General features: G+C 53.1%; 2 protein-coding genes across 2 annotated transcripts; both read left to right on the top strand.

Annotated features, from left to right (window-relative positions):
* Positions 1-11,300: 11,300 nt before the first annotated feature.
* LOC125912849 (bone morphogenetic protein 8A-like) lies at positions 11,301-15,310 on the top strand. Its single transcript, XM_049617629.1, has 2 exons — positions 11,301-13,713; positions 14,138-15,310. The coding sequence occupies exons 1-2, from the start codon at positions 13,607-13,609 to the stop codon at positions 14,532-14,534; spliced, it is 504 nt and encodes a 167-aa protein (XP_049473586.1). The 5' UTR covers positions 11,301-13,606; the 3' UTR covers positions 14,535-15,310.
* Positions 14,786-19,604, top strand: LOC125913700 (succinyl-CoA:3-ketoacid coenzyme A transferase 2, mitochondrial-like). The gene is given in 4 exon segments (XM_049618890.1): positions 14,786-14,815; positions 16,565-16,659; positions 16,785-18,048; positions 18,050-19,604. Coding segments are annotated over 4 exon segments (1,674 nt in total). The 3' UTR covers positions 18,335-19,604.
* The last annotated feature ends 411 nt before the right edge of the window (positions 19,605-20,015 follow it).

The following is a 20,015-nucleotide window of genomic DNA, read 5'->3' as shown; positions in this document are numbered from 1 at the left end:
CCGAGACTAATAGCAGAGTCGCTATGGTGTCAGCACCCACGCCCAGGCTCCCACACCTGTTGCCTCCAGCTCCACCTCCTGTTGGCCTCATCCGGGTCCTGAGAAGCCAGACCTGCTGCCTGCTGGGCCCCTGACCGTCCATGGCAGCCTGTGGGACCCAGAGACCTCTAGCCTCCCACAGGCCTCTGGCCCGTGGGTCAGGCCTCTGTGCCCAGGCAGGTGCTGTAGGAAGCCCGTGTCATGGCTGACAGTGTCTCTTTAGGGAGGCCAGGACTATGGTCAGAGCTGGGGCCCCTGCCTGGCCTGTCAGTGAGTCTCCACCTGTATGCTCTTGGCTGCCCTTGGCCAGGACACGGTAATGGGGGCCGATACCTGTCCTGGGTGTCCCCTGTGCTCACGGAGAGGAGAGGCCTGAGCTGGGAGGCAACACCCAGGTTCTTGTACTGCCTGGGCTCGCCACTGAGTCCTTCCTGTCCCAGGTCACCTCCCTTCCCTCTCTGGACCTCTTTTCTCATCCAGTCCACAGCGATGGTGTCAGAAAACACAGGGCCTCCCGGCCCTGACCCCGTGGTTCCGTGTTGGAGGCACCTCCTCATGGCACCACCCCGTCCCCTGGGCTGGAGCGTGGGTCTGACTGGCTGCTCCCTGGGCGCCTCAGGCTGGCCCAGCCTGTGAGGAGGGAGGAATGAGGCCAGAAAGACCAACTCTGCACGTTGGTCCTGGTCCTTCTCGACCTCGAGCCGCTGGGCCAGCAGATGCTGTGTTCCAGGTTGAGAAACTGAGGCACAAACAGCCCTAAAGGCAGAGGTCTAGCTAGAAATGCATCAAGCCATCTTCACTTTTGTCGAGACCCTTCTCTGACCAGACTAATTTATTCCCGTGCCTCAGGCAGCCGAGGACAGGGGGTGTTGACCTGAGGCGCTGGATTTGGGAGAGGCAGGGCTGAGTGGGAATGAGGGACCTGGCCCACGTCCTGCTCAGCCCTGTGACCTTGAAGGTACTTCCTTTGGTTCTTTACTAGGAAACTCTTTCATTTTTCACGAATTCACTCAACATATAGTCATGTGGTACCTGCTCTGTGCCAGACATAGTTCTTTCTAGTTTCTGGGATAGGACAGTGAGCGAAACAAAGTCCCTCCCCTTGCGGAGCTGGCCTCCTAGTGGGGAGCAAGGAATACTTAAGCCACAAAGATGGTTGTCTAGACCACTGGTCTAGACAGTGACCCCCCCCAGGGGGGGCTCTGGAGCCCAGGAGCGGATGGACAGTGGGAGGGCAGACAGGACCTGGGTGGGGGGCTCTAACCTGTGCATCTTGATGCCACCACTGAGTCTCAGTGTGATCTGGGCTCTCCAGGCCACCTCTTAGAGCCTCAGTTTCGTCCTCTGTAAAATGGAGACACTCGTGTAAAATAGCCCACCCTGCAAGCTGTTCGTGGAGTGTGTAAGATGGCACCTGGTGAGGACCCTGTGCTCAGAACCTCTGAGTCTGTCTCTTCATTTGCATCACACTTAAGGTCACATCTTTGTTTTGAAAAGAGGAGAGTGAGGCTCAGAGAAGTTAGGTGGTTTTCCCAAGGCCACCCAGCAGGTCAGCTTCCTGTCTCCTCTGCTCTTCTCCTACATAGACACTGCCTCTCTGCCCAGACCTGGGCCTGGCCCACCATTAGGTGCAGTAAGTGTTGCTGAATTGGACTATACTGAATATATATTGGAAACTGAGAATCTTATTTTTAAAATTTCCTTGTTTTAGGATTTATATACATAATGCAAAAATTCATACCATATAAATTCATTGTAGAATTTCATTATACAAAATTAGACCATATGTTCAAAAATATACAATATGGAAGCCCCTAGTAATCCTCTCTCCACTTCAGAGAAAACCAGCGTTCTAATTCTTTGGTGTAGAGTTCCCAACCTGCCCTGACATTTTATCAATACAGATTCTAACATTTTATTATTATTTTTTTTTACAAAGTATGACATAAATGTCCAGTCTTGCTACTTTGTCTTTCATTTAACAGTAAATCCTTTGTCCATCTTTAAAGCTATTAATGTGACCATATGTCCAAAGGTAGCATCTCTTATTAAAAAGTAATTAATCTAGTTTTTCTGATATATAATTGATATATAAAATTCTTTAAAAAAATTTTTTTTAACATTTATTTATTTTTGAGACAGAGAGAGACAGAACATGAACAGGGGAGGGGCGGAGAGAGAGGGAGACACAGAATTTGAAACAGGCTCCAGGCTCTGAGCGGTCAGCACAGAGCCTGACGCGGGGCTTGAACTCACGGACCGTGAGATCATGACCTGAGCCGAAGTCGGACGCTTAACCGACCGAGCCACCCAGGCGCCCCAGATATATAAAATTCTAAGATATCAAAAGTATACTACATGGTGATTTGATACACATAGACATTGTTCGTGGATTCTCCTCTCTAGTTAATTAACACGTCCATCACCTTACAGATTTCAATTTCACAATACTGTGTTATCAACTATAGTCCCTATGTTTTACATTAGGTCCTCAGACCTTATTCATCTTATAGCTGAAAGTTTGTACCCTTTTACCAATGTCTTCCTATTTGCCCCACCCCACCCAGCCCCTGGCAACCACTTTTCTGCTATCTGTTTCTGTGATTTTGACTTCTTCTTTTTTTTTAAGATTTCACTTAGAAGTGGTAACATGTAGTATCTGTTTTTCTCTGTCTGGCTTATTTCACTTAGCATAATGCCCTCAAAGTGCAGCTCGTGTTGTCACAAATGGCGGGATCTCCTTTTTCATGGCTGAATAATATGCCATTACATCTACATACCACATCTTTTTTGTCCACTCATCTGTTGACGGGCACTTAGGTTGTTTCCATATGTTGGCTGTTGTGAATAATGTGCAGTGAACATGGGGTGCAGATATCTCTTTGGGGTCTTGTTTTCATTTCCTTTGGATGTATTCTCAGAAGTATGACTGCTGGGTCATATGGTAGTCTTATTTTCAATTTTTGGAGGAACCTCCGTGATAATTTCCATAGTGGCTGCACCAATTTACATTCCCAGCAACAGTTGCCAGAGGGTTCTCTTTTCTCCACATCCTCAACAAGAGATTGTTATCGCTTGTCTTCTTGATGGCAGCCATTCTAACAGGTGTGAGGTGGTATCTCGTGGTTTGATTTGCATTTCCCTGATGCGAGTGATGCTGAGCACCTTTTCGAGTACCCGTTGGCCATTTGTATGTCTTCTTTGGAAGTATATCTATTCAGTTTCTCTGCCCATTTTTAAATTGGATTTTTTTTTTTTTTGCTCTTGAGTTGAATGAAATCCTTATATATTTTAGATATTAGCTCATTATCAGATATGTGGTTTGCAAATATTGTCTTTCATTTCACAGGTCACCTTTGCATTTTGTTGATGGTTTCCAAAGGTTTCTCTTTCCAAGAGTTGAAGGTGGGTCCCTTTTCTCTAAAACCCTGTCTGTCCACCAGGCTGGTGTCCCCTGTGGATCCCTGACAACTGACTCCTTACGTCCATCTCCTCAGTGTTTTTTTTACCCTTCTGAGGTAAATGACTACTACCTCCCCCAGCTGACAGAGGAGAAAATTGAGTCTCAAGGAGTATTAGTGACTGGCCCAGTTCCTGGGTACCCAGATCCACAGGGGCGGATGTGAAGAGTGGATCACAGCAATGAGGAGGGTCAGCCCTGCAGGTGGGAGGCCAGAGTGGTGGGTTACTTTGGAGGAGGACACATGGGGCTTCAACCCTGGCTCTGCCGCTTGAGAGCTGTGAGACACTGAACAGGTTATTTAGAGTCTCTGCATCTCAGTTTCCTCACCTTTAACATTGGGATCATCTACCTGTGTCCCTAGTGCAACACTTAAATAGGTTAAGCACTTAAAAACTTAGCAAGTGCCTGGCAGTGCTCGGTACTAACAGCCAGCGTTATGGGGGAAGGGCCTGCCATGTTTCTCTGCACCCTACCTCGCCCCCCCGCCTCAAACCCAGCCCGACCATTTACTTAGGGACCTGCAGCCCAGTGGTCAGCTCAGGCTGCCTAGGTTTGGATCCCCATTCCACCACTTGCAGTTTGTAGTGGGTGTCGTGATGTTTCGCACATCTTCTCTTCAGGAGTGAGTCATCCATTGCCCAGCTGCCTGGAGGGTGGGCTGCTGGCAACCGAGTCCTTCCGTAGGCACCCATCAGCTAGGCTCCCAGGAGCTTTTTATCCGATGTTAGCCACCCTCCGTGGCGGCACCCCACATTTAATGGCTGGTTTATGGGGGCGTACATGTCCAGTCCCTTGTCTCCGGGAAGGCACCAGCAACCAGCCCCAGGGCTCCCAGTGCACGTGGAATGGGCTGAGCCTTTGTGTGGTCAAATCACTGTTCAGCCATGCTTGGTGCTGCTCCCTCTGTTCCCTACCGAGAACACTTTCCCACTGAACGTCTTGACTCAGTCTTTTGCCCAGAAGCCTGATACTGTTTATATGATTTTTGTGTAAGTTAGTGAATGCTCTGTGCCTCAGTTTTCCTCATCTTCAAAAGGGGAGACATAATAAATAGTTCCTGCCTCACAGGATTGCTGTATCACATGAGGTAATCTGTGTAAAATGTTGAAACAGTACCTGTTAAATGCTCAATAAGTATTAGCTTTGTCTGTTGGCTTTTAGCCCAAGGCAGCTAGTTGGTAATAAGACCAGAAGTAAAACCCAATTATTTCCTTTAACTGCTGCCTCTATACCCTGAGCAAGCAGCTATTTATTCCCAGCAGCCTTGGGCTCTGAATACAGTAAGGGTTGGGGGGAAGTTGAAGGCTGGGAGACCTGGGGATGGAGAAAGTTGGGTTGTTCAGTCTGTGGCCATTCCTTAATGAACACTACTATGAACCTACTGTGTGCTGTTCCCTTTCCTGGTTATCCTGGGGCCTCCTCCAAAGTAGAGCCCCAGCCCGAGGTCTGCTCATTAGAGTGGGAAAGGTGGGCCCAGAGACAAGTCCATATAAATTATGGCAAAATGGGAGGAATGGCCTTTCACCTACTCAACAAACAGGAGCATGGAGGTTCAGTACAGCACAAGAGAGACACGGTGTTTCATTTTGTGGGAGACGAACAAGGCCCAAAGAAGAGGAAGAATGGTGTCCTGGCTGGGGGACAGAGAGGGCTTGGCAGGAAGTATCATTTTGCTGGACCTTGAGGGAGGGTAGAATTTAGTCAGAAAGAGGTGGGAGGAGAAGGTGCGAGGGGAGGCAGGGAGGTAAAAAAGCTCTTGGGGTTTTGGAACCCCAGTTCCTCAAGTGAAAATCCACTCCTAGCTTTCCCTGCTCAGAATCCTTCTGTGTGTTCCTTCGTGTCACAATTGAATTCAGGTTCCCCGAGTCTGCCACTCAGTGTCTAGTGTTCTCGCCCAGCTGAGCCACACAGTATTCCCTTGACATGTCTCCAACTTGGTGAGGCTGTGGATGAAGGGAAAATACAGACTTTGGAATCAGACAGACCTAGACTCTCACCCCACCTTGGGTGCTCCTGGTTGTGAACTCATGCAAATCAGTTACCTTCCCTGATCATCAGTGTCCTCATCTATAAAATGGGGTGAATAATATCTCTTTCACTGAGTTGTCGTGGCCTCCAGTCTGGTTCTCAGTGGTCACGCCTCCTGGTGTTCATGTTCTTGTGTAGGCCCCTTTCACACTCTGCCATTGCTGGTCTGTGTGACCAATAGAATATGACAGTAGTGATGATGTGTCACTTCCGAGATTGGGTTATAAAAGACTGCCCCTTCCATCTTGGGTCCTATACCCCACCACTCCTCCACGCCCCAGATTGTGGAGTCTGGGGAAGTCATGCCGGGAATGCTGTGAGCAATCCCACGGAGAGGCCCACATGGTGAGGAACAGAACCCTGCCACCAACAGCCACATTAGTGAGCTTAGAAGTGATGTGTTCATTCCAGTCAGTTCTTCTGAGACTGCAGCCCCAGCCAGCAACTTGACTGTCACCCCATAAGGGACCCTGAGAGGGACTCACCCAGCTAAGTGCCTAGATTCTTGACCCTCAGAAATATGTGAAATAATAAATGTTTCTTGTTTTGAGCTGCTACATTTGGGTTACTGTGTTACATAGCAATAGATAGCTAATACAATTATGCATTAATAGAAATGGCATGTGTGACATGCCCAGTATGATGCCTGACACAGTTCAGTGCTTAAAAAATGGGAGCTGAGGGAAGCCTGGCTCAGTCAGCTGAGTGTCCAACTGTTCATTTTGGTTCAGGTCAGGATCCCAGGGTCATGAGATGGAGCCCTGCATGGGGCTCCACACTGAGAGTGGAGCCTGCTCAGAATTCTCTCTTGCTCTCCCTCTGTCTCACTCCCCCACTCGTGCTTGCTTGCTCTCTCTTTCTCTCTCTATCAAATTAAAAAAATAAATAAAAAGGGAGGTGGCACATTATTTCCCACCTCTGCGCCTTTGCCTAAAATACTCTCCTCCATTTCTGTTTGTCAGAATTCTTCCACCACTCTCAAATACGTTTTCTAGAAAAGTGTTCTCTGACCCCTGCTCCCCAAGGCACCCTCCATGATTAGAGCCTTCATCCCCATCGTGTGTATTTCTCTTAGGATTTGAGTCACTTTCTGCCAGTCTCATTCAGGGCCATGTCTCGCCCCTGTTTTACTCCCTGGGAAACCATGAACGACCTGAGAACAGGGACAGATCTGAGTCTTTGGGGCACCCCCACCCCGTGCACCCCATCCCCTGCATGGCAGGCACTCAGGGCAGACTGGCAAGGTTGAGGGAGGACGATCACAGCTGGAGGCAGGGAGCTGAGAGCAGGGGCAGGAGCCTGGGCCTGGTCGGTGCAGCAGAGCAGGGCCGCCCTCACTGTCTTTGTGGAGGCTGACAGCGGGTTTGGCATCTCCCTGGGCGCTTCCTGGGACCTCCAGTGCCCCCAGGGCCCTGCCTGGAAGAAGGTGGCTTCAGCAGGCATTCTCAGGGGCGGGGGGCCCCCATTGACAGGAGAACCTCATTGACAGGTGACCCCCCCCATCCCAGTATCACCACCTGGAGGGAAGCTAGGGCCACTCATTTTACCTCAGCTGCAGGTCTGAAAGTCCACACGAAGGGCTCTCACCTGACGTACGACCCCTGGCAAGTCTTTACCCCTCTGGGCCTCAGTTTCCCCATGTCTGCAGGGTTGCCCTGGAGGCCTTTCCAGCTCTGACCAAAGAATGTGCCCACCCCTGCCCACTGATGGGGGCTCCTCCAGGGGTGAGGCCCAGGGCAGGGAGGTACACCCAATCCATCTCCTTACGGAAATCCATTCCCTACGGGAGAGAGGGATGTGTCACTGTGACCGCATCTTTCCGGAAAAGTCCCACAGTTCAGTTCTTCCCTTGCGTTTGCACTGGGGAATCGTATCCTTGCTCAATCTCCTCGGATCTATTTTTTGGCCTTGACAGACTTGATGTGGGGGAGTGTGTGGGTGTTCCCTTTTAATTTGGGGTCTGAAGCCGTCGGAGGCCTGGACCAGCAATCATGAGTGCAGAACCATTTATGGAAACAGCTCTTGAAAAAAGTCGGTAATGAAAACTGACTAAAAATACCTTAGAAATGGAGCCTTGGCCTCCTCTGGGAAGCACCGAGATTTCTGGGTGGGAGGAAGAAGCCCTTCAGCTGCAGACTTGGTAGGTGGTCCATTCTGCAGCCCCTTGGTGGGCCTGCACCGGCCATGGAGACCTGGGTCTTGTTTTAGGTCTGAAGGGGCAGGGGCCCTCGCCCTTGTCACGAGCAGGACCAGCCAGACAGGACCCACACACCTGCCTCTGGGACCCTGGGGAGCCTGCCCTCCCCCTTAGCAGCCTGGCCACGCAAAGGGGGGCCAGTCCCAAGGCAAAGTGACAACGTGAGTAGCTTCTGATGGAGGCACACTCTGACACGGAGGCCACTCCAGACCGGCAGCATGGCCAACCCAAGGGGCAGCGGCTGCTGGATGATGAGCCGCTGTCCCAGGGACCTTGGGAAGAACCAGCAGACACATCCCCTCTCTGGGCCCCCAGAACACAAGGAGCTCAGTGGAAGTTCACTGAGAGCCTCCCGTTTCCACCCCACATTGTGCAGTCCTGCCCTCAATTGTGCACCATCCAAAAGGGCACGTGGAGCAGAGATGGGGACCCCTGGGACTGGGGAAAGGGAGAGGCTGGCAGGCTGATCTGTGTGGGGTCGGAGCAGGACGAGAGGAGAGTGGCCTTTGGACCAGGCGGGATGGGGGCAACTCAGGAGAGAGCGCTTTGGGGAGGGTGTCCAGGGAGGGTGTTTGCAGCCGGAAGGCCGAGGAGGCCATGAGGTTGGGCCAGGTCAGCTCAGGGGGTCCTGGAACCAGAGCTTGGGCTCCTCCCAGGGGCCCTGTGGGGCTGGGGAAGGGTTTGAGGGCAGACGGGTCAGATTTTCTTTTCTTAACAGCCACTCTGGGTGGCTTACTTATGGTCAGAAACAAGACAGATTTAGGTCTTCTGGATGACTCTAAATTTTGTCCAGGGCACAAAAATAGCCAAAGTTTTTGTTGGTGTAGGACTGGTAGACTCAGGGTGTGGCATCTGGAGACCTGGCCCATGAGTGGTGCAGGGCCTCAGATGCAGATTGTGGGTGGCAGTCATAGAGGGCGGAGGCCACAACCTCCCCACAGAAAGGGCCTTTCCCAAACATGGGATGTGGAGGTTGGTTTATCAGAGACTGAGGGAGAAGGCCAAGAGTCCTATCAACACATGTTGGTGATTCATGATTGTTTCTTATTCTGGAAGCCACATTAAGGTGAATCAGAAAGTAAATTCATTTGCGGTTCCCCAGACCAGCTGGTCCAACGTTTGATCATTTTTGGCAGTTTTTATAATTATGTAGAAAATAAACATTTAGAAGTGCCAGGTGTCGCTCTGTGTGTTCCCTATGCCCAGTAAATACTTGGTGCGTGGCCTTTCATGTTTTTGCCAGTGCGACAAAGGGTTGTGTTGTTAAAGGGTAAATTCATATGTAATTTTGCCATGGTCCTGCAAAAGGATATTGCCAAATTCCTCTCCAATGCATTCCTTTTTTTTTTTTTTAATGTGTTATTTATTTTTGAGGTAGAGCGAGCAATAGGGAGGGGCAGAGAGAGAATCCCAAGCAGCCAGCACAGAGCCTGATGCAGGGCTTGAACTTACAAACTGTGAGATCATGACCTGAGCTGAAATCAAAAGCCGGATGCTTAACCAACTGAACCACCCAGGCGGGCATCTCTATCCAATGCCTTCCTACCAGCAACGTGTGAGAATATTCATGTTTGCTCTCACCTACCTCGCAAAGGCTGTACTGAGCACCCTATGAAAAGTACCCTCTCCCTGTTGCCATTACTTTTGAGCCTATAACCCTCTATATTTCACTCACAATGTAAACAGCATCCCCTATCTTACTTGTTTTGTTGTTCATATTGTGTCTTCCCCCTTAGATCGTAAACTCCGTCAGTACAGAGACCCAATTTACCTGTCTTATTCACTGTATTCCCAGTGCTCCGAACAGTCTTTTTTTTTTTTTTTTTTTTGGCTTAAACAGAAAAGCATTTATTTCTCACAGTTCTGGAGGCTGCAATTTGAGATCAGGGTCCCAGCATGCTCAGGATCCAGCTGAAGCCCATCTTCTAGGGTTTTTTTTTTGGTTTTGTTTTGTTTTTTTGTTTTTGTGTTTGTTTTGTTTTTAATTTTTAAATTTATATCCAAGTTAGTATATATTGCAACAATGATTTCAGGAGTAGATTCCTTAAAGCCTCTTACCCATTTATCCCATCTCCCCTTATACTACACCCCCAGCAACCCTCTGTTTGTTCTCCATATTTAAGAGTCTCTTATGTCTTGTCCCCCTCCCTGTTTTTGTATTATTTTTGCTTCCCTTCCCTTATGTTCATCTGTTCTGTGTCTTAAAGTCCTCATGAGTGAAGTCATGATATTTGTTTTTCTCTGACTAATTTCGCTTAGCATAATACCCTCTAGTTCCATCCATGTAGTTGCAAATGGCAAGATTTCATTCTTTTTGATTGCCGAGTAATACTCCATTGTATATATATACCACATCTTCTTTATCCATTCATCATTGATGGACATTTGGGCTCTTTCCTTACTTTGGCTATTATTGGTAGTGCAGCTATAAATGTTGGGGTGCACGTATCCCTTTGAAATAGCACACCTGTATCCCTTAGATAAATACCTAGTAGTACAATTGCTGGGTCGTAGGGTGGTTCTAGTTTTAATTTTTTGAGGAACCTCCATACTGTTTTCCCAAGTGGCTACACCAGTTTGCATTCCCATCAGCAGTGCAAAAGAGATCCTCTTTCTCTACATCCTTGCCAACATCTGTTGTTGCCTGAGTTGTTAATGTTAGCCATTCTGGCAGGTATGAGGTGGTATCTCATTGTAGTTTTGATTTGTATTTCCCTGATGATGAGTGATCTTGAGCATTTTTTCATGTGTCGGTTGGCCATCTGGATGTCTTCTTTGGAGAAGTGTCTGTTCATGTCTTTTGCCCAATTCTTCACTGGGTTATCAGAACAATCTTACATATAGTAAGAACTTAATAAATTTGTTTATAAATTGAACTTGATAAACTAAGGAAAATTAAATGGGCAGATTAACACATTTATTTGGGAAAAGATCATTCCACTTCTTCCTTCCCTCTCCTCCCCCCAGCTTTGAAATTTCTGACATGGCCTCCTGAGGGTACCAGGGTACCACATCTTAGCACAATGTAGGGAGATTGCAAGTCAGGCTCCTCAAGAACTCTTGTTGAATGGCCACCCCTCCCAGTCCATTGTCTGACTGTTTATAAAGTGAGGAAAGCTGGGCAGTACCCTTATTCTCAGTTCACAGAGGAGACGAGGCCAAGTATGTACCTGGTTGGTGCAGGGTCAGGCCTGCAGTGAATGTCCTGACCACTGGTCAGAGCTCCCTGTGCTGCCCTAAGCTGCCTCTTTGGCTAAAGTAGGCTTGGTTTGCACTGTTAACAAAGGGGTCATAGAGGTCCCCGAAAATGCTTTCCCAGAGCACCAGCTTTTGGAAAGTCTCTCTACTGACTCAAAGCAACAGCCACAGAAAAAGAGGCAAATCCATAGGTTATCTCTCCGCATCCTCTCAACTGTCAGATGAAGGAGTGTTCTTTACCCAGTTCCACACTTCAGGAAATACCACTAATTACTGATGAAGAGCATTACTTTCCTAAAAATGTCCCTTCTAGTGCTTACCTGGAACAGCCAGGGTGGGGAGTTTCCTGTGCCGAACTACTGGGTGCCTCATCGATTTCACAAACCCACAATGGAAGCTGGGAACTGGGGTCAATGCAGGTACATGAGGCTCTCTCAACCCAGCGCACCTGGCCCCCCAGGTCAGCACGGGAGGGAGGCCGCAGGGTGAGGAGCTGGCGGGCTCACGGGTTGTGCCCCGAGTCCCCAGATCCAGCATGAAATCAGCGTCAGGCCTGCACACGGAGATTCCCAGTGGCCCCAGGACCCGCCTGTCAGCCGCCACTGGGACTTGGGAGCAGATACATCTATGATGCTCTGAGAGGACACAGGTGAAGGGTGTGACTGAGCCACCCTCCTTCGTGCTCTGTGCTGCACCCTGTGATAGCCAGCAGCCTAGACTTACGTCATCCTGCACGACCGGGATTACACAGCCACATAACAGGGGTGGTCAGTGCAGTCCTCGAGTGGATGGAAATTGTCACCAAAGCTGTGCGTGTGTGTGAGTGTGAGTGTGAGTGTGTCTGTAGGGGGGAGGGGACATGCGTGTCCATATTCTTGACGTGCATCGCTTGGTGAGGGTCCAGAACCCTGCCCTCCGCGCCCTCTGCCTGTGTGGGAGGACCCGCATCCGCTCTGGGTCATGCTGCCTCCGCAACAGCCTGGGCCACGGGTGGGCATTTGCCGCGTGTCCGGCACGCTGTCAGAGGATGGACGTTCTGTTTCTTCTCCTCCTCGGCTGGGGATGAGAAGCCCGTCTCCTCCTGTCCAAATGTGCGTCCACGGGCCCCACCCAGCCCAGCTGTTTGTCCATCACCAGATCAGGTCCTCACCGTGAGGACGGGAAGTGCTCCCCACATCCGCCTCCGCCACCGGCCCGGTGACTTGTGGTCACTGAGCCCAGTAGCCGGAGAGAGAGAGTTTTTAAAAGACTCAGAGACATGTAATTAAAATCTCAGTGTTGGGTTTTGAGGACAGCGCTGGGCGGCTCCCACCCCTGCTTTCCGGAAACACAGATTTGTGGTGTTTGAAAGTGACAAGAGGCTAAAGTAAGACGGTACTAAATATACTGTCCTGGGCACTTCCGGGCAGCTGGGGAGATGTGGGATTGACTCGCCACCCACAGCCTCCTGCCCAGACAGTCCAGCCTTGCCACCAGGCCGCCCTGGCTCCCCCTCCAGCCTGTGCTTCACCTGCCCCTCCACACATACCTTCTTCCCCACCCCAAACCACACTGCGCCCCTGCTGCCCAGAGCCCTGAACCCCAGCGGCCAGAGGCACAGCCCACGCTCCTGGGCCAGAATTCCAGCCCTCCGCAGTCAGGCCACAGCCACTCAGGGCCCGTCCCCCACACTGCTGCTCTGTGGACGCCCCAGCACCCCACACCGGTGCCTCTGGGGTCCCCTCTGCCTAGGATGCCTTCCCTGCCACCTTCTCCACCCGACAAGACTCTGCCCCATCCTTCAAGGCCAGTTCAGATGTCCCCTCCTCCGGGAAGCCTGCTCAGATCCCACCACACCATGGGACTGTCCACCTTCCCCAGGCCCTGACCAGGTCTCTCCAGGAGCTGTCACTCCTACTTGCTACTCCTTGTTCCTTTCTGAGTCTCCCTCTGGCACTCCTTCTTCCTTCCCCTTGTCCCCAAACGGGGCCTGCCATCATCTCACCCTTTGCTGTGTTTTATGGCTGTTGTTTCCCCTGCTGGCACAATCTGTTCCTCAGCCCTAGGCCTTTGCTCAGGCTGGCCCCTTTCTTGTGCAGTGTCCTCCTCTCTCGACATATCCGCTCTCACCCCTCAAGGCCCAGCCCGTGTCAGCTGCAAAGGCTCCCCCTCCCCAGGCTTCCATGCATGTACATCGGCAGATTCTGGACAGCCCCTGGCTCAGAAATGTACTCAGTTATGTCTGCACCCTTACGTGGCCCTTTTCTGCCTTGGCTCTGATGTCCGTCTTCCCAAAGGAGGGACCTGACCTCTACTTCACCCTCGGGTCCCAGCGCCAGCAGGGAATGGGAATGGCAGGCCGGGTTTGGGGCTCAGGGGCCAGAAGTGAAGGCTGCTCTCGTTGAGCTGGTGTATGCTGGGTCCTATGCAGACGCCTCACCATGTAGCCCCACTGAGCCTTCTCAGCACCCAGCGGGCGGAGCCTGGGAGCAAGCCCCTTTGCAGAGGAGGGGGCCGTCACCACCCAGGCTGCCTCGGCCCCCAGCTCCCACCCAACTCCGCCCACCCCCAGCCCGAGCCCAGAACACGAGTGACCGCCGGTCCCGCTCTGTCTTGCAGTGGAGCGTGACCGTACCCTGGGCCACCAGGAGCCCCACTGGAAGGAGTTCCGCTTTGACCTGACCCAGATCCCAGAGGGGGAGATGGTCACAGCCGCTGAGTTCCGGATTTACAAGATGGCCAGCACCCACCTGCTCAACGGGACCCTGCACGTCAGCATGTTCGAGGTGGTCAGAGAGCAGTCCAACAGGTGCCCGCCCCACGCCCCGCCTCCCGGTCGAGCCTCTGTCGGTGTATCGGGCCCAGCCCCGGAGGGGACATGTCCCAGAGGACAGAAGGGGAGCTCCCTGGAGAGCACACCCCCAGACTCAGAAAGATACTTGACCCCAGGCCTCGTGTCACTGTGGGGAGTGACCCAGAACCAGTCCTGCTGCAAGTCCGTGCCCCGCTGTCCTGGGGCAGGACCTTGGGCAGGTCACTGAGCTCCTGAGCCTCAGTTTCCACATCAATGCGTGGGCGCAGTAACACCTTTGTGGGGTAGATGCAGTGAGATGAGGAGAGTGAGGCACCCGGCCCAAGGGTGGGCAGGCGCCCACTCGTGGTCCACAGGAGGGCCCTAGAAACACAGAGGCAGCTGTGCCAGCCCTCGGTTAATTGTTCTTTCGTGTCCACAGGGAGTCTGACTTGTTCTTTTTGGATCTTCAGACGCTCCGAGCTGGGGACGAGGGCTGGCTGGTGTTGGACGTGACAGCAGCCAGTGACCGCTGGTTGTTGAGCCGGAACAAGGACCTGGGGCTCCGCCTCTATGTGGAAACGGACGATGGTGAGGCCCAGGGTTGGGCGGCAGACCTTCTCCCGGGGGCTCCTCTGGCGCTGCTGGCAGCCTATAGGGCTGCAGCCCCCTCCCTGGGCCCTGGAGGCCTGGCCTTTCTCAGCCCTGCGCCTGGGGTGACAATCCCTGCCCCGCCGTGGGGGTCAGCGGGGTGCAGGGGCCAGGTTCCCGCAGCAGGGGCCCCCTACCACAGTGCTCTCCCTCCTCTCCTTGTGCGGAACCCACGCTTGAGCTGCTAAGAGAGAGTCTGTGTTTTCCCTCTCCAGGAGCAGCCGTGTAGGGTGGGAGGTCCCCTACTGGGCAGGGCAGGAGGGGAAGCAGTTACACCCTCAGACTTGATCAGAGAGGCCTGGGCTTGAATCCCAGCCCTGCAGCGCTCTCACTCGGTGACCTTGCAGGATACTTACCTGCTAAGCCTCCATTTCCTCATCTGTAGAATGAGGATCACGCCTTCATTCGTGCCATAGGTATCTGGGGAAGAGCCTCCGTTATGGCAGGAGGTGGGATGGAGAAGCCGAAGGTGGGCACAAGATTGGCGTATCTGAGCTGCAGGAAGGGGCGGCCGTGGCTGGAGCAGTGGGGGGCCAGGGCAGATGGGAGAGGAGACTGAGAGCTGGCAGGGCGCATTCTTTTTTTTCAAGATTACATTTATTTTTTAACGTTTATTTATTTTTGAGAGAGAGAGCGTGAGCCAGGGAGGGGCACAGGGGGACAGAGGATCCAAAGCAGGCTCTGCACTGATGACAGAGAGCTGATGTGTGGCTCAGACTTATGAACTGAGAGATCATGACCTGAGCCAGAGTCGGACGCTTAACCAACTGAACCAGCCAGGGCCCCCAAGATTTTATTTTTAAGTAATGTCTGCACCCAACGTGGGGCTCCAACTCACAACCCTGAGGTTAAGCGTCGCATGCTTTACCAACTGAGCCTGCCAGGCGCTCCGGGCCCTCTGTGGGTAAACCAGGGCCTGGTGTTGGAGCGTGGGGGGTAGCTCCCTGTATTTCATAGCAGTGGAGGATGGCAGGATCTGAAAAGAGCCCTCTGAAAACACTCCCCCCCGCCCCCCCCAAGGAGGACATCACCCCTCAGTGTGACAACGCTTAGCGACCTGCTTCCCAAAGTACAGTCGGGACGGGGTGGGGGAAGTAAGTTCACAGAGGAGAAAGCTGAGCGTGCTGCCTCGGCAGGTGATCAGGGTTCATGTGAATGTCACGTACCTCCCGTGTCCCCTTGACATGAAGGGATGGGAAGGGCCCTCCATCTCGTGGTCTTCCCCCCAAAACCCACACCCCGTCTAACCGTGAGAAAAACCCAGACAAACGGAAACGGAAGGTCTTAAGGCAGAGTGCCCTTCAGGTCCTTCTGCAAACCGTCATAATTACAAAGCAAGTCTGAGCTCGTGTGAGAGCGCAGAGGCGCCTGAGCAGTTGTAGCAGCTGACAGCCATGTGGGATCCGGGCGGGGACCCTGGAAGAGAGAGAGAGGACATGGGGAAGACCGGCGAGATCCGAATATATATCGTGTTAATTTATCATATTGGTTCATCAGTTGTGACAAATCCACGGCCCTAACTTAAATGTTAACATTTCCCAGGGGAAACCGGCTCTGGGTATCCGGGGACTCTGGGCTGTCGGTGCAGTTTTTCTGTAAATCTCAACTAGGATAAAATAAAACCTTTCTCCGTATGTATCCAGAACGGCCCGCCCCTGACGTGAGCAAGGAGGGTGGTGTGTGGGGGACAAGAGCGCCGTCACAGAGGCTCAGGAGCCACCCAGTGTGCAGGTGGAGTGGGGAGGAGCTTGTCGGTAGCGGCAGAAATGGAGAAAAGTGGGCAGCGGAGGTATCACGGAAAATGTGGAGCGAGCCAGGGGCCCATTTTTAATAGATTTGTGTCTGAGTAAAAGAAGAGGAGGGGGCAGGTCTGAGGCAGCAACCCCAGAGCACTTTCTTTGGCGGTGAGGTCATTGGGAGCCCTGGTAGACGTCCAGATGGCCGGTCATCCAGGACAGATGAGCGCGAGGGCGGGCGGCGCAGGTGTGGGAAGCGTGGCCGTCTTCGTGGCCTGAGGGCCAGGGGACTGGAGCAGGTCACCCGGGAAGGGTGTGGTGACGGAGAAGGAAGGGGACCACCCAGAGTTGGGGGTGTCCAACAGGGAGAGGTGTGCCCAGAAGGGCTCTGCGAAGGACCTCCCTTGTCCCCGGGGCTTTGGGCTGGACATGGGCGGCCTTGCCGCCAACCCCTAGGACTCAGTGTCGCGTCTTCCCCTCAGGAACGCCGCTGCCTCCGCAGCGGGGGACGCAGGGTCCGGAATCCCCTTGCGGGAGGGGCCCCTCACTGTGGGCAGGGGCGCCGGGGCCACCTGGTGTGAGCGTCACCGCCCCACGCGCCCTCCCTGCTCTGTGACGCGGTGGTGGCAGCCGGCGTTGGCCTGTTCCCCGCCAGTCTCAGTCCGGGGCCCGGAGCCGGAGCGCACGATGACCGTCCTCCAGAGGCTCACGCGCGCGGGCGCTCGGGCACCGCGTCCCCGCCAGCTGCTGGGGGCCCACGCTGGTCGAGGCCGAGGGCGGTGTGCGCTGCCTGGCCACCAGCGCTCGCGCCCGCGCCAGATTCTACGCGGATCCCGTGGAGGCCGTCAAAGACATCGCGGACAGGGCCAAGATCATGGTCAGCGGCTTCGGGCTCTGCGGGATTCCAGAGAACCTGATTCAGGCGCTGCTCCGCACGCGCGTCAAAGACTTGACCGTGGTCAGCAGCAACGTGGGCGTGGACGGCCTTGGGCCGGGCCTGTTACTGGAGGCCAAGCAGATCGCCCGCCTCATCTGCTCCTACGTGGGGGAGAACACGCTGTGCGAGCGCCGGTACCTGGCGGGCGAGCTGGAGCTGACGCCCCAGGGCACCCTGGCCGAGTGCATCCGCGCTGGGGGCGCCGGGGTGCCCGCCTTCTACACTCCCATGGCCTACGGGACCCTGGTTCAGGAGGGAGGCGCCCCCATCAGGTCCGTGCCCGACGGCCACATCGCCATCATGAGCCAGCCCCGAGAGGTGAGGGAGTTCCACGGGCACCACTATCTTCTGGAGCAGGCCATCACCGCCGATTTTGCTTTGGTGAAGGGGTGGAAGGCCGACCGCGCCGGGAACGTCATCTTCAGAAAAAGCGCCAGGAATTTCAACGTGCCCATGTGCAAAGCTGCGGAAACCTCCGTGGTGGAGGTGGAAGAAACCGTGGATGTGGGGACCTTTGCCCCCGAAGACATCCACGTTCCTAACATTTATGTCGACCGCGTGATTCAGGGAGAAAAACACGAGAAAAGAATTGAGCATCTAGCCCTCAGGAAGGAGCACGATGAAAAAGCCGAGTCTGCAGATGACCCCAGGGCCCGAATTGTCAAGGGGGCAGCTCTTGAATTTGAGGAAGGCATGTATGCCAATCTGGGCATAGGAATCCCGCTCCTGGCCAGCAACTACATCAGCCCGGACATGACTGTTCATCTTCACGGTGAACATGGCGTCCTGGGCTTGGGGCCGTTCCCACCCAAAGATGAGGTGGATGCAGATCTCATCAACGCAGGCAAGCAGACGGTGAGCATTTTCCCCGGGGGCTGTTTCTTCTCCAGTGATGACTCATTCGCCATGATTCGAGGGGGGCACCTTGACCTCACCATGCTGGGAGCCATGCAGGTCTCCAAATACGGTGACCTGGCTAACTGGATGATACCCGGGAAGAAGGTGAAAGGCATTGGGGGGGAGGGGGGCGGCCATGGACTTGGTGTCCAGTCCCAAGACCAGAGTGGTGGTCACCATGGCGCACTGCACCAAGGCCAACGAACCCAAAATCTTGGAGAAGCGTACCATGCCGCTGACCGGGAGGCGCTGTGTGGACCGGATCATCACTGACAAGGCCGTGTTCGACGTGCACAAGAAGAAAGGCCCGACGCTGATCGAGCTCTGGGACGGGCTGACCGTGGACGACGTCACAGAGCACGGGCAGCCCTTCGGCGTGTCACCGAACCTCAGACCCATGCAGCAGGTGGCCGCCTGACCCGGGAAAGGAAGCCCTGGTCAGAGGGTGTGTTTCATTTTCGCCACTGCCTCTCACCCAGAAGGGGTGTCATCACGCCTGTCCGTTCGTCTGACCGGTTCTCCTGGCGTCTCAGACTCAGCTACCGCCAGACAGACTATTCTCTCATTAGGAATATAGCTTTAATTAAAAACAAAAGGAGATCATTGGTGTTTCTCTTGCATGTTCTGTGAGTCCTGAGTTAGGTCTGGTTCCGTTGTCGGGCACTCAGACGCCCTCCTCCCTGATGTTTACGTTAAATTCCTGGAGCTCGGATGATCCCACAGGAAGGCTTTCACCGAGGAGCCTTCTCTCGGGAACGAGCCACGAAATGTGGGGGGAAGTGAGGGAGGAGTAACCACCCCCGTATCCCCAAGGCTCCTTCCAGTGTCAGCCCCTGCAGCTGACCCCCCTCCCGTCCCAGCAGGATCGTTCCTGAGCGGTGCCTCTAACGTGTCCGGTGCATTTGTTTGTGGGAGGTGATGTCATAGATCAAAGTTTAGTCTCTGGACTGATTAGTTCAACCAACTTGGCCCGGGGCCCCAGGTCTAGAGCCCGGCTGTTTAAGGGCTGACCTTTGCCAGCTGAGCAGGACTGGGATGGTTTCACAGTGAATCAGACACCCGCTAATGGAACAGACACGTAGCATCGTGTATGTGTATGTCTGTATCCTGTATGAGAAGTGCACGTGTGTTTCCATACGTACGTGCGTACATGTGCCTGTGCGTGTGTGCGTGTGTCAGGGTGGCAACACTGAGGTGATGTACAGGAAGTAGAGCAGTTGGCACTGTGTTTTAAGGAGCATAAAAGTCAGTAATCACCTCCTGTCGTTTAGTTTAAGAAAATACCGTGGGAGGGGCTCTTAGGTGGCTGAGTTGGTTGAGCATCCGACTCCTGCTCCGGTCACGATCTCACAGTTTCAGTTTGTAAGTTTGAGCCCCACGATGGGCTCGCTGCTGTCCAGCACAGAGCCCACTGCAGAGCCTCTGTTCCCCTCTCTCTCTGCCCCCCCCCCCCCCCCCCTCCCCCCCCCCCACCTCGGAAAAATAGAAACATTCAAACAAAGAAAAAGGAAAATTCCACAGGAAATGAGAATGAAGAGATCTACCCCTTTCTCGTCTTTTAATGAAAGCCGGGAAATAACCTAAATGTCTAAAGTTAAGCTAATCTCTAAATATTATGGTACATTTTCTCAAAGGAATTTTATGCATTTGAAACGTTCATAGTGGAGACATTTTAACAGCAGTGAACATGTTTATGTGAAAAAGTTGGAAAACATAACAGACTTCTTTGTTAAGATGACCATTGTGTAAAAGTTCAGGTGACATGAAAATATTCCAGAAAGATGAAAATGATGTGTTGGGGTGGGCAGAGGTTTCTGAGTGATATTTCTTCCCCAGAGGTTACCTTACAGTTGCCCTTGTGTTACTTTGACAGTTAAGAAATCAAGAGGTCATTTGGAAATACAAAGAGGTACAGGAAGTTGGTTTCATTGGTGGAGTCGACATTTCCAGGGATCGTGAGTGTGTTTCTCAGGGCATCCTCATCTCTAAGCAGCTGTGGGGTCAAATCCCATTTTCAGGGGTGTCCCTCTTCCAAGCCGGAGGTCCCCATCATGTCTCGCCCACACAGCCTTTTCTCTTTTAACCCACAAACCCGGGGG

Source organism: Panthera uncia (genome assembly GCF_023721935.1).
Source record: "Panthera uncia isolate 11264 chromosome C1 unlocalized genomic scaffold, Puncia_PCG_1.0 HiC_scaffold_4, whole genome shotgun sequence".
Taxonomy (NCBI): Eukaryota; Metazoa; Chordata; class Mammalia; order Carnivora; family Felidae; genus Panthera; species Panthera uncia.
This window is presented reverse-complemented; position numbering and strand designations above follow the sequence as displayed.

Bases quoted from the DNA above. Each gene is read 5' to 3' on its own strand.
- LOC125912849 (XM_049617629.1), top strand. From the start codon at position 13,607: ATGGTCACAGCCGCTGAGTTCCGGATTTACAAGATGGCCAGCACCCAC. The intron at 13,714-14,137 runs GTGCCCGCCCCA...TCGTGTCCACAG, and splicing joins GTCAGAGAGCAGTCCAACAG to GGAGTCTGACTTGTTCTTTT.